Source organism: Saccharomyces kudriavzevii (genome assembly GCF_947243775.1).
Source record: "Saccharomyces kudriavzevii IFO 1802 strain IFO1802 genome assembly, chromosome: 5".
NCBI classification, from domain to species: domain Eukaryota; kingdom Fungi; phylum Ascomycota; class Saccharomycetes; order Saccharomycetales; family Saccharomycetaceae; genus Saccharomyces; species Saccharomyces kudriavzevii.
In genome coordinates this window covers 487,453-500,407 of record NC_079276.1, presented here as the reverse complement: position 1 = coordinate 500,407, position 12,955 = coordinate 487,453, and the positions used below count along the sequence as shown (strand labels likewise).

Below are 12,955 nucleotides of genomic sequence, written 5' to 3'. Positions count from 1 at the left end.
TCAAAGCCCTAAGTGCATGTTAGGGCTTTAGGCATATCATTACTCAGCCCTACGTATGCGTTTTTTAGGGTTGAAATGTTGAAAAAAAAAGTTTCGCAAAAATACACTATAATGATATAGTAGTATATCCAAGGATGAGCGCAACATATCAGAGCGATTGTCTCGAGATTTATTTGGGTCATTGGGATTTGAGTGTTGCTTTTTATGTATGCTACGATCTACGATTCCTCTTCTGATGAAAAGCGTTCCGCAGAAAGCAATGACGAACTCTACTTTCGCCTTGAATGCGCCGAAGATCACTTTGACCAAGGTGGAACAGCATATATGCAACTTGCTTAATGACTATACGGATCTGTACAACCGGGAGCACCAAGATAAGCCCGAGCCACTTACGCTCCGCATCACTGGCGGTTGGGTGCGCGATAAGCTGCTGGGGCAAGGCTCTCACGACTTGGACATCGCAATCAATGTCATGTCAGGTGAACAATTCGCTACCGGTTTGAATGAGTATTTGCAACAACATTATGCCAAATATGGAGCCAAGCCCCACAATATTCATAAGATCGATAAAAACCCTGAGAAATCCAAGCATCTGGAGACCGCTACTACTAAACTTTTTGATGTGGAAGTGGATTTTGTCAATTTGAGATCGGAAAAGTACACTGAGCTTTCCAGGATTCCCAAAATGTGTTTTGGTACGCCCGAAGAAGATGCCTTGAGAAGGGATGCTACGTTGAACGCTCTTTTCTACAACATTCAAAAAGGCGAAGTGGAGGACTTTACCAGGAGGGGCCTGCGAGATTTGAAAGACGGAATTCTGCGTACTCCGCTTCCAGCCAAACAAACGTTTTTGGACGATCCTTTGAGAGTTTTAAGATTGATCCGTTTTGCCTCTAGATTCAACTTCTCCATAGACCCAGAAGTGATGGCTGAAATGGGCGACCCTCAGATAAACACTGCATTCAATTCAAAAATATCTAGAGAGCGTGTCGGAGTAGAGATGGAGAAAATCTTGGTGGGACCAACTCCCTTGTTGGCTTTGCAACTGGTTCAAAAGGCGCATCTTGATAATGTCATTTTTTTCTGGCACAATGATAAATCAGTTGTAGAATTCAACGAAAAGAACTGCCAGGATATGGACAAAATCAGCCATATATACGGCGATAACATACTGAACTCGCACTTGCAAAATTTTATTGAATTATATCCAATGTTTTTGGAGAAACTTCCTGTTTTAAGGGAAATGATTCGCCAATCGCCGAGTTTCCAGCAGAACTTTATATTAAGTGCGACTTTGTCCCCTATGGCTAACTTGAAAATTATTGGGAACCCAAAGAAAAAGGTTAATAACCTGGTTTCTGTCACAGAAAGTATTGTGAAAGAGGGACTAAAGTTGAGTAAAAATGATGCAGTAATCATTTCCAAGACTGTGGATTCAATAAGCTCATATGAGGAAATGCTTTCGAGATTTGCGGGTCACTCGCAAATGCAAAAGTCTGAAATCGGTATATTTTTGAGAAATTTCAACGGTGAATGGGAAATCGCTCATTTTGCGTCCCTTTTGGATGCATTTTTGAAGATTCCTAAATCTGAAGCCCAAAAAATTGAATCTCTTTTTCAAAATTACAATGGTTTTTATTCGTACATATATCACAATAATTTGAACAATTGTCATGAGCTAAAGCCCATAGTGGACGGCAAGCAAATGGCAAATTTGCTTCAAATGAAACCTGGTCCATGGTTAGGTAAGATTAATAATGAAGCGATTGCATGGCAGTTTGATAATCCTGCGGGAACCGACGTTGAATTGATAGGTCATTTAAAAAGTATACTACCAAAATACTTATAGGAGAAAGCTAATATATACATATAATACTCGTAAAGTAATACAAGATGCATAAGTACCTATTTTTATTTCACCTTGTTCAGAGATATTTTGAGTAGAAGAAAGAAAAAAAATAGGAAAAAATTGATAACTTGAATGGCAACTTTCACGTGGATCATAACTAGTAATATTTTCTGTTTCCAAATATGCGTTGCCTATTTATATTTTCCAGGTATTTAATGTGGAGAAGCAAATCTGTATTTAAAGTTGTGAAGCTATAGGCTTTAATGTACTTTTTAAATGTTCGTTGCCGTGTTGAAGAAGTTTTTTTTTTGTTGTTTTAGTTGTCATTATCAAAATAAAAAGACTGTAAATTATTGTCAATGTCGTTATTCGTAATCAGTGCTGAATTTTGATTATTTGAATTCTCTACAGATGTGCTTGGTTTGTACTGCGGAACAAAAGTGTGGCCATCGTAAAAGTTTCTTTCACTGTTATTTGAAACGTTCGAACCCATCAAGTCGCCCAATGAAACAGTTGCCGAGGTGTCCGGGGATATATTACCTATGTATGTATCCGCAGACTTTGGTTCATTCATATTGACAGCACTATTGCTGTTGTTATTGCTCTGAGCCATCTCACCCAGTAATTTTGATTGTTCATGAAAAAACGATTCTGGATTCTCAAAATCAAATTCAGTATACACTTGCAAATTAGCCCTTGCTGTATCACTATTGTTCGGCATGGAGCCACTGTAAGAAACGCGATTACTCATATTGTTAGGTTCTGATCGAGAAGCGTGCTTCAATTGAGATCTGATAAAATGATCGAGATTTGCATCACTCAACCCCAGCCCCGTGTTTACTAATGTATATTTCTCTTGATCTTGGAAATAGTTGCCGGTTGCGTTGCTTGTTGTGGTGGATATTGAGTTTGTCATTACAGAATCCACGATACTGCTACTTGTAGTACTACCGTGTGGCATTAAGGAGCTGAAATCTGAACTGTCATCTTTCCTATGAGTATCTACTACACCCATAGTATCCCTTCTTTGAAAGTGAGCTGTATTTGGAATATCCTGCACTAGAACATCATCCTCTTCATTCTCTTCTAGGGTAGATCTAGGTATACCTTTTAATGCCGGAATACTCTCCACTGGAGTGTTGAATGCAGATAATTCTGTAGCGCCATCATTCTCATTGCTGTATTCCTTTTCAAAAGAAGAAAAATTACTAGATGGACGAGAACTCGTAACAGTATTAGCACTTTGAACAAAATTCATATTATTAGTTTCAAGCACATTTGGCGTTGAAGACGCTGACGCCGAACTTGCTAATGTGAACCCGGTCATATAGTAAGGGGGGGTCACTAGAGATGATGAGGGGGTTGTGATGTACGAAGTTGAATTTTGGTTTCTTTGAGCATCAGAAATGGATTCCTGCTTCTTTCTATGTCCAACTTTAGTACTACCATTTTTATGCTGAAGTTGACTATCCAAGAATATTTCATTAATCGGGGTGGTGCTATCCATTTCTGGTAAATCAGTAACACTTGGCAAGGAGTTTAAATCTCTCGATAATCTATAGAGGGAAGATCCGCGTGTTCCAGATCTTGCCCTTCCCGGCGATGCAACTCTTATAGGGGAATAGCGATTAGACATGGATGATAGCGAGCCAACTGAAGTTGTTCGTTGAGTTGGCAGTTTATTGACTTTTATGTTGGATTGTTGAATAGTTTGTGAAATCGTAGGTGAAGCTAGCGAACACGTGGACCCGCCAGTGTTAGCTCTTTTTCTGGTAAACATTTTACTGAATGCAATAGAAGCATCGTTCTCCTCCGGCAATTTAACCTTGCTCTGTGAGTTCCCGCAATTGAAGGATGTTGATGTTCTTGGTGAATCAGGTGAATTTTTTGTCAAGTGAGGAGTTCCTGAATCGGAACTTAGACTTAAGGAAGATTTATTGGTACTGCAACTTTGATCTTTGAAGTTGAAAGACTCAGTGGAATGATACAAGCCACTTTCTTGTAGTCTTTGTCGGTCCAAAGTTTGAGATGTTGCTTTATTATACTTCAATCTTGTGTTTTTTGTGTTCAAAAGAGGTATACTTGACAAATTGGGGGCCGAGTTTCTTTCAGTTTCATTGAATCTCGATGGTGGTTTCGCTAGCGAAGGATCATGAGTTGATTTCGGAACCACTTCCCTCTCAGAACCAAAATTATTATTCTCAATGGACACATCATTATTATTTCCAATCATGTTTAATGACGGAAAGGATAGGCCATTGGAGAATGAGGCTTTGCCGTGCAATTTGTTATGTTTCAAAAACGAGTTGTAGGATCTCTTGACGGTCAATGATGAGGTATCGAATCCGCATTCAGAGATAGGGGTTCCAAATTGGGATTGCAACTCTGATTCCATTGGTAGAGCCATTGGTTGTTCTTCGACAATGTCTTCTATATGCTCACTCTTTGATGATCCAAATATCTTTAACATCCTCCTCTTAGAAGATTTCTTTTTTAGTTTCGCCTTTGGCGCTGGGACAGACACAGTTTTGGTCTGCGATTCAGCATCACCTTCATTAGACGTGTCTTGCACGGTGTAATTAACAAAGACCATCTCACCTGACTTCCTTCTACCAGCCTTTTTTGACTTGGTATTGTTGTCCCTGGAATCTTCCAGCAAAACCTTCTTCGGGCTAGACATTACGTTCATGGTAGGAAGTATTGGAGTGCTACATACACTAGTCGAAGAAGAACTCCTATCTGGCGAGGCTTGCGTACTGCCGCTAGCGGATCTTCGATAATAGTGCGGAATTTTCCATTTATTCGTAGACTCCGTAGAACGATTCTTTGTGGAATTTGTCGAACTGGAACGATGGTGATGACTATTCTTCGGCATGTGCTACTGACTATGAGTGGTAATTAAGACTGCCTTGCTTCCTGTTTAGGCCTCTATCTAAACTCTCCTTAAAAGACTTCCCTAAATGATTGATCTGATTGCTTTTTTCAATAACAACAAATACAACGTAAAAAAAGTCAAAAAAGTTATTAGAATTAGCGAATGTGTACCTGAAATAGGAATGAAAGACGTGTGTTACAAAACTATGACTATCCCTGACTAATATCCTGAATTATTAGGCATAAACCTTCCTCCTCGCAAATAATCACAATAAACCTAGAATTTCTATAATAAAATGAGCTTTGTGTTAGTAAAAAAAGGTATTTTTGATAAATATAGTCTACCAGCTAGTCAAAAACATACATATCACGACCTGATTGATTTCTAACTCTATTCTACAGCAACTTCTATAAAAACCTTTGATCATGACCTTAATCATTTTTTTTGCCAGTTAATGGAGAGTTCCCAGCGCTGGAAAGTGCTAGCGTCAGTTTTCCATCGGAAGAAAAAATTAGCCCACCACTGTGCGTCCTTGAATAATAGCGATCCGGGTTAATTGCGAGTTTTAATTATAGATCAAGGAAACCCACACGCCCGTTATTAGAGGCTATTGGAAAGAGGTATTAGTAGTGCAGTACCATGGTCTTTGAGATCTATACAGTGATGTTACGTAGTATGTTATATACAATAACGGAAGAAGGTCATCTAGTGGCTTATCATGACATGTTTTCCCGCTGGGCTTCGACCAGGGAAGCTGCGTTAGTTACGCCCGGCAGATCTAGAGATGTTCTCGCTCTTTCCACAGAGTAGCGGTTATCAAGCTGATGCGTTGCCATCATTTGCTCTCTTGTGCGATCCAAGGACGACCTTAAGTTGGCAGCAGGACCAGATTTGAACGCTTTGGTCTGCTGGAATTGAGGTGATTGAAGAAGATCTTGTGTTTCCTTGGGTGAAGTCATCCAGGCTTCTTGTTTCTGATATCCGCTTGGAGTTCCATCTTCACCATGCATAAACGTCATTGGAATCTCTTCTGTAACAACACTGTCCCTCGAATAGTTGGAAATGCCTAAGTTGTCGGAAAGTGCTATACTTTCTATAACCTTTTCTCCGTGTTGACCAGCTTTCGTGATTTTAGGTCTGTTGGGATCTGTTGGATCATAACCAGCCGGATAGTGGTCAAAATGGCCGTGTTGCCACATTTCTCTTACAATTTCCACATCCGTTGGATAGAAAAATTTTTGGAAACTGTCGTACGTGAAACGAGGTAATAAACAGAACAACAAGGCAGCGAATAAAACAGCCCAGAATGATGGTGCTCCATAGACACGTGCTGCAGCCTTGAAAAATTCTCGACTTCCTATTGCGGAAGACCATATCCCTGTCCATGCAAAAACTACGAGACACGAAAGTGCAATGAATAGACCGCTGAACCAGTCCCACCTATACTGATGCAACAGAACATAAGTGTTGCATGATATTACGGCAATGGTGGTCACATAAACACCAACAAAATAACGATGGTCTAGTCCTAATCCATTACTTGTAACTATCATATTCTTATGATATACCAAATAGGGGAAAAAAAAGCAGATAACAGACTGATACAACCCATCTAGCATGTACCATAAAAATTTCCTTTGGTTCCACTCTTTCCTTAGAATACCAACACGGTATAACTGAGGAACCACTAGTGATATTGTGTCGTTCACGTCCTGATCCAAAATACCTAAGAATATAACAGGCAAAGACGTGAATGCCAAGTTATAGAACATCATGTACGTGTACTCATACAGGTATGACCCATCGAAATCATTATAGATACCATACCAAAACAATGCCAGAGCAAAAATCATGTTTTTGTAAAAAAACTCAGGAATCATTTCTGCCAATCTTTTGTAGGACCACCTGCCATGTACAAGTATCAATCTAGCCAAATATCTGAACTGACCAATGGCATAATCCGAGCACATAACGGCTTGTCGTCCTTCTTCACCGGCAATACCAATACCGACATCTGCAGATTGGATCATGGCAACATCGTTGGAACCATCACCAATGGCCAAGGTCATAACATCTAGCGAGTCCTTGACCAATCTAACGACAGCTGCTTTTTGAGATGGAGAAACTCTGCAGCATAAAACTGCTCTGCAGTTCTTACAAAGTAAGAGAAACTTTCTTCTTATATCTTCACCATATAATGCTAATTTCAACGCATCACCGTCAATAACCACAGCATAGTTACCCCTTGGAAACTCGTGATCCTTCTTTGCTTCAAAAATTTCTTCTTCTGAACCATTTAAGCCAAAGCACCGTTTTAAATATTTAGAAAGTAAGGCATCCACAATTTCACTTGGCTCTGACCCAAATTCTTTCACATCGTCACCAGTTGCTTTGATAACCAGAAGTTCCATCTCGTTATTCAAAAGATTGCAAGAGAACCCAATATTTATGGCTGTTTCAACTTTATCACCTGTAAGAACCCACAATTTGATCCCTGCCTTTGCAAGTAATTCTATGCAATCCGGAACACCGTCCTGTAGACGATCTTCGATAGCCGTACCACCTAACAATATCAATTCACGCTCGATAGAATCTGCAACAACTTCTAATTCGTCTTCTCTGTTGGCTAGTGATGCGGCAGCAATATCATACTTCACATTCCATTCTACGTATTCAGACCAAGTCAACTCTCTTTGAGCTATACATAGGGTTCTTAGACCCTCAGTAGCATACTGTTCTAAATGCAGAGCAGTCTTTTCCAAAACTGTTTCATCGTTGCTAACACTTTGGCGACTTAGTCTTGAGTATATAATAGAATCAGCACCTTTGCATATTAAAAGCGCCTTAGGCTCATCTTCTGGATTTGGACCTGGAATTTTAACAATACAAGACATTCTCTTTCTGGATGAATTAAACTCCAGAATATTCAGAATCTCGAACTCTTTTTGAATGCCCTGCATTTCAACTATTAAACCCTTTTTAGTCTTCCCTACAAAACTGAACCCTACATCTCTGGCAGTTGCTACCAATGCAGCTTCATCTGGAGATTGTGCCTTTAGATCGAGTTTTTTTGGATCATCCGGATTTGCCTCTACCAGAACAGAGTGACACAACGCTAACGCAAGCATAAAGTGCTCACAGCATCTTTGCTGCATTTCGCCACTGGCACCTTTTAAATCGCGAACAAACTCCTTCGATACGAAAGTAACCTCTTCAGGATAAAACTGCGAATTTCCCGATAAAGCTCTTAATTCATCAATCATTGTATCTCTATCCTTGGCAATTTCGGCTCTCTCTCGTCTTCCTTCGCTTTCGACATCTATACCTTGTCTTTTTCTCAACCCTGCCAACGCCTCTGTATAAGCCCTACCATATGAGACACCATTAATGGTGCATTTTTTAAATTCCATTACATTTTGTGTTAATGTACCTGTCTTATCCGAGAAAATATATTCTACTTGACCTAAATCGTCAGAAATATTCCAAGATTTTGGGGTGCAAGGATAATCTAGCTTTGCATTGTAGAGTAAAACATCCCCGTAGATAAAAGCCGCCTGCGCAGTCTTGATGATTTCAACTGAAATATACAATGAGATGGGGACTAGAGATTGATAAAGGATAACAGCAACCCAAAATGAGACAAAACCGTTTGTTGCTGCTGAGCCGGCAATTGTCCCAAATTCATAAGAAAACCGAGATCTCCCTCTTTTATCGTAATATGCACCATTGGCAATACCAGAAACAAAGCATAAGATGAAAAGAAGCGCAAAATTGATCACGACAGAAAAGTTCAACTCTCTTGAAATCCTTGACTTCTTGGTAGGAGTTATACCGGAGTTTAACATAATTTTTGTATCATCACCTGTAAACATGACAATACCCATTGCCCACTTGGTATTCCTAAGAGTGCAACCACGAAGTAGAACATTATTGATAGTAATAGGCTCATTTCGCGTCTCACCATCTGCAAGACTTTTCCATTTCGCATTACCTTGATAAGTGTACAAATTTGAGTGAGGGCCTTCACTTTCGATCCAGAACTTTGTTCTAGCAATATCTCTTGAAGTTCTTATAGTATTGGTACACTTCAACGATTGGCGTACCTTCAGATTTGTTTCACCATCCAAATTCTTGGTTTCCAAGTAACAGGCACCATCTGCGTCTGAGGTTGAAAGTAATATGATGTCAGCAGGGATCTCATCATTGTTATGGATACGAACAATATCGCCAACCTTGACACTTTTCCAATAACTCTTCGCAAACTTACAATCTGTTCTAGCTGGCAGGGATCTGTCAACTATATTCACCTCAGAAACCTCCTGTCCCAAATTATCATAATCTAGCGAAGTACGGCCATAATCTGCCGATACTCGATAACTGTCGATGGAGTCTAGGGAAGATCTTGGTCCGCTCGTTCCAGCAGTCTTTTGCACTCTTAGTTCATGACGTTTCCTTTGCATTCTTTTCATTTTACCTTCTTCAGTTAAATGTTCTTTACAGTACTGTATAAACCTAAAGAGAAGCTTTGAATTTGCCTTTTTAAACTTTCTCCACAATGAGATATTATCTGCTGAGACGTTTTCATTGTCAACACCCTCCAAGATATGCGTTTTAGTATTGTTCACTTCTAAGTCCAGGACAGTTCTTCTTGAATCTTCAATAGCATCCTTTATAGCGGTGATAATAACAATAACAACCAATGGGACAGCACTTAAACCAGGATTTGTAACACCAAAGATCTGGAATGCACCTAGAATAATCAAAACTAAGAAATAAACATTAGCAAAATTATGGAATTGGAATAAAATGTTTTTGGGGAAGAATGTTAGCGGGGTATATTTAGTGGTTCTGATTTTATTACGAGGATACTGCATAATAGGATTGCCTTCTTCATCTATCATGTCTTTTGGTAAAAGCATATTATAATACACAGTTCTTAGCTCTTGTGCGCGATTTATGGCACCAGGGTCAATATCATCTTTTGTGGAATCTTCGAACGGGTTAGGGATGTTCTTCCTGGCCCATTTTAAGGTCTTGGATCTCCCCATTATTGGGTTACCTTTCTTATTTCTTTTTGTACCCATTCGGAATCTCCTCATACCATGGTGACTAGCCTGTGGTTCCTCATTATCGTTGTCCAGTTCCACATCATCAAACGTTCCGGACCCATTATTTAGTTTCGGTGTTGGCTCAAATGAATGGTTGTCGTATTCTGTGTCGTCATTAAAAGTGAATTCATCTGCTTCTTCCCGCTTACTCTTGGGCGGTTCGTCATTGAAACTGACCTGTGGTCGGCTATATTTATTAGTTTGGGCACCATCATCAATGTGGGTTGGTCCAATATGCGTATCTTCATTGCTACTATTATCTTCAAATTGAAAAGTATCTCCAAACGGTGACATGGGAACATGTCCTTTACCAGGAAGTGTGTTCGACATTCTTATCGACTAAATTTTCTTTGTAAAATTATTTGCTTGTCCTATCCTCCTGAACAAAGGGATTCTCTGTTGCTACCGTTTTTCTTGTTCAAATGTGGTTTGGTTAGTTTTTGAGCAATAACGACCCTAAAAATCAACCTAAACTGCCCGATTTATGTATTACTGATGACCTTTAGTTTTTAAAGGTCAAGTTTCATAAAGCAAAAGTTAAAGTGAAATTTTGCAGGTGATTTGTACTTTCAGCTTCTTGGGTGCAATGATTAACAGCGAACTTTCTTTGCTTGTTTTGTTACTATTTGTAGGCCACTATGTACTTGACCGAAGTCTATTTGATTTTTTCTTGTTATTTTGCGGAAACCTATATTAGGTCGTTGATAATGAGGCATCTAAGAAGAGCAAGCCAATACCAAATACATGTCATTGAAGTAACAACTCAGAATAAAAATGGACTTCTCATGATAATGATAAAAAACAAAAAACGTTTGCCTTTTGTCAATAAGAGCGAGTATTTAGGTTACAAAGGATAATAACTAGTATTTAGGACAAAAAGGGGAGAGAGAGAAAAAAAAGAGATGAGAGATTTGTTAGGTAGGAAAGAAGGCAGTTATATAGAGCATTAAGCTTGCTCAGTTTGTTGTTCTTGCTCCTTCTTGAAAGATTCATAAGCAGCAGAAGCTTCCTTATAATGTTGTTCGAACAATTCGTCGTTTTCCAACAATGGGAAGACTTCTTGAGGTGGTAAATCCAAAATCATACCGGTAATCTTACCAGCAGCTTCTTCATTTGAAGTCTTAGCGGAAACCTTCTTGTATAACTGTTCACCCAAAGCTTGTCTTTGCTTTTGTTGATAGAATTGGTTGTTGTCATTGGCATTTCTTGGGAAGCCGCCTTGTGGAGGGACACCGTAAACTGGACCATTTCTGAATTGTGGTGGCATACCGTTCTTTGGCATACCTCCCATTGGGTTCATTTGTTGCGGGTTTGGACCGTTGAATGGAACACCTCTTGGTGGCATGACACCGTAGAACATTGGAGGCATGAATTGACCTGGCATACCAGCGGCGGCAGCAGCAGCAGCAGCGGTAGCTTGTTGGTATCTCATTTGGTTTCTGGCTTGGATTTGCTGAGCCAATTGAGAACGTCTTACGTCCTTTCTTTGAGCAATGGCAACGTATAATGGCTTGCCAGCAACAATCTGTTGGTTCTTTTCAGTAATGGCTTTGGTAGCTTCTTCTGGGGTGGAGAAACAGACAAACCCGAAACCTTTAGATTTACCGTTTTCGGTTCTCATAACCTTGGCAGAAGTGATGGTACCGTATGGAGTAAACTCTTCCTCCAATTTTTCGTCATCAACGCTATCATCCAAGTTCTTGACAAACAAGTTGACACCTTGATATTTGGCCATTTTTTCTAATCTGTAGGCTTCGTATTGCTTCTTCAAAACATGCATACGTTCATTCTTCTTTTGGGCACGACCAACGTATAATTTTTCACCGTTTAAGTCAGACTCGTTCAAGGCTTCAACGGCTTTCACAGCATCTTCATGATTTTCGTAGTTAACGAACCCGAAACCCTTCAATTTACCATCCGCATCCTTTTCCAAAGAGGCGGAAACAATAGGGCCGAATTGGATGAACAGATCTTGGAATTGTTCGTCAGTAGTTTCAGAGTTAATGTTTTTCACATAAAGATTGGTGTAGTGAGCCTTAGTTTCTTCCAATTGGGAGTCGCGTTCCTTTCTGGACAAATGAGGAGCAACATAAATTTCTTGACCGTTCAATAGCATACCATTCAAGGCATCAATAGCTTCCTTGGCAGCACCTTCTTCCTCGAAGTGGACAAACCCAAACCCCTTGGATTTTCCGTTTTCGTCGGTGGCAATCTTACTGGACAAGATGTCACCAAAGACAGAGAAAGTGTCGTATAACGCCTTGTTGTCGATATCTGGATGCAAGTTCTTGATGAAAATGTTGCCAGAGCCCTTCTTTCTCAATGATGGGTCACGCTGAGACCACATGATACGGCATAATCTACCCTTGATTGGAGTGTAGTTCAATTGCTCAATAGCTTTTCTGCCGGCTTCGTGGTCGTTAAAGTTAACATAAGCGTAACCCAAAGAAGTCTTGGTGATAGCATCACGACAAACACGGATGGAGGAGACTGAACCGATTGGAGAGAAGATATCATATAAGTGGGCCTCAGAAACAGAAGGTTCTAAGTCACCAACATATAATGATGCAGAAGAGTTTTCAACAGATTGGCCTTCTGAACCAGTGGCGGCTTGCTTTTGGTCATCTTGAATGGTCAAGCTTTCCAATTGTTCAGCTGTCTTATCAGTAATATCAGCCATTTTATTTTTATTGGTTTTTTAGTTTTTTTTGGTTTTTTTTTTGAGTTTTTATTGAATAAAAAGCCAGATATTAGGTGGTGGTACCAGGGCCTGCTCTATGCTTCAAACGGTTATTAAGTAAAAATGTTACTTTGTAGCTCACTGTCCTTAAAATAAAACCAAGATTAAAGTATTTTGAACAAGAGGAAAAAGGTAAGAAAATGTAGGAATGACGCTTTCTAATAAAGTAAATTCAGAAAAACTCTTCCTTTGGAGCTGGACTGAAAGAGAACAATTATTGTCCCAGCGCTCGTAATGGTGATGGCAAAAAGCGCAAAAAAAATTTTCTTTGCAAAAAGGAAAGAAAAAAAAAAGAAATAATCTTAACAGTTTTCGTTGACCACGATATTCGTTTTTGTGATTTCAGCAATGAAGGTCTAATTATCAACAGTAGGATACTATGA

At 39.6% G+C, this 12,955-nt stretch overlaps 4 protein-coding genes across 4 annotated transcripts; 1 reads left to right on the top strand and 3 right to left on the bottom strand.

The window, feature by feature from the left end:
- Positions 1-208: 208 nt before the first annotated feature.
- Positions 209-1,849, top strand: CCA1 (tRNA adenylyltransferase; the record flags this gene model as incomplete). Its single annotated transcript, XM_056227580.1, has 1 exon — positions 209-1,849. One exon carries the CDS (start codon positions 209-211, stop codon positions 1,847-1,849), a length of 1,641 nt encoding a protein of 546 aa, XP_056087388.1.
- Positions 1,850-2,165: 316 nt separating this feature from the next.
- BCK2 (Bck2p) lies at positions 2,166-4,724 on the bottom strand (the record flags this gene model as incomplete). The annotated part of the gene is made up of 1 exon (XM_056227579.1): positions 2,166-4,724. One exon carries the CDS (start codon positions 4,722-4,724, stop codon positions 2,166-2,168), a length of 2,559 nt encoding a protein of 852 aa, XP_056087387.1.
- Positions 4,725-5,440: 716 nt separating this feature from the next.
- On the bottom strand, positions 5,441-10,162 carry DNF1 (aminophospholipid-translocating P4-type ATPase DNF1; the record flags this gene model as incomplete). The annotated part of the gene is made up of 1 exon (XM_056227578.1): positions 5,441-10,162. One exon carries the CDS (start codon positions 10,160-10,162, stop codon positions 5,441-5,443), a length of 4,722 nt encoding a protein of 1,573 aa, XP_056087386.1.
- A 616-nt stretch (positions 10,163-10,778) lies between these two features.
- Positions 10,779-12,512, bottom strand: PAB1 (polyadenylate-binding protein; the record flags this gene model as incomplete). Its single annotated transcript, XM_056227577.1, has 1 exon — positions 10,779-12,512. One exon carries the CDS (start codon positions 12,510-12,512, stop codon positions 10,779-10,781), a length of 1,734 nt encoding a protein of 577 aa, XP_056087385.1.
- Between the last annotated feature and the right edge of the window lie 443 nt (positions 12,513-12,955).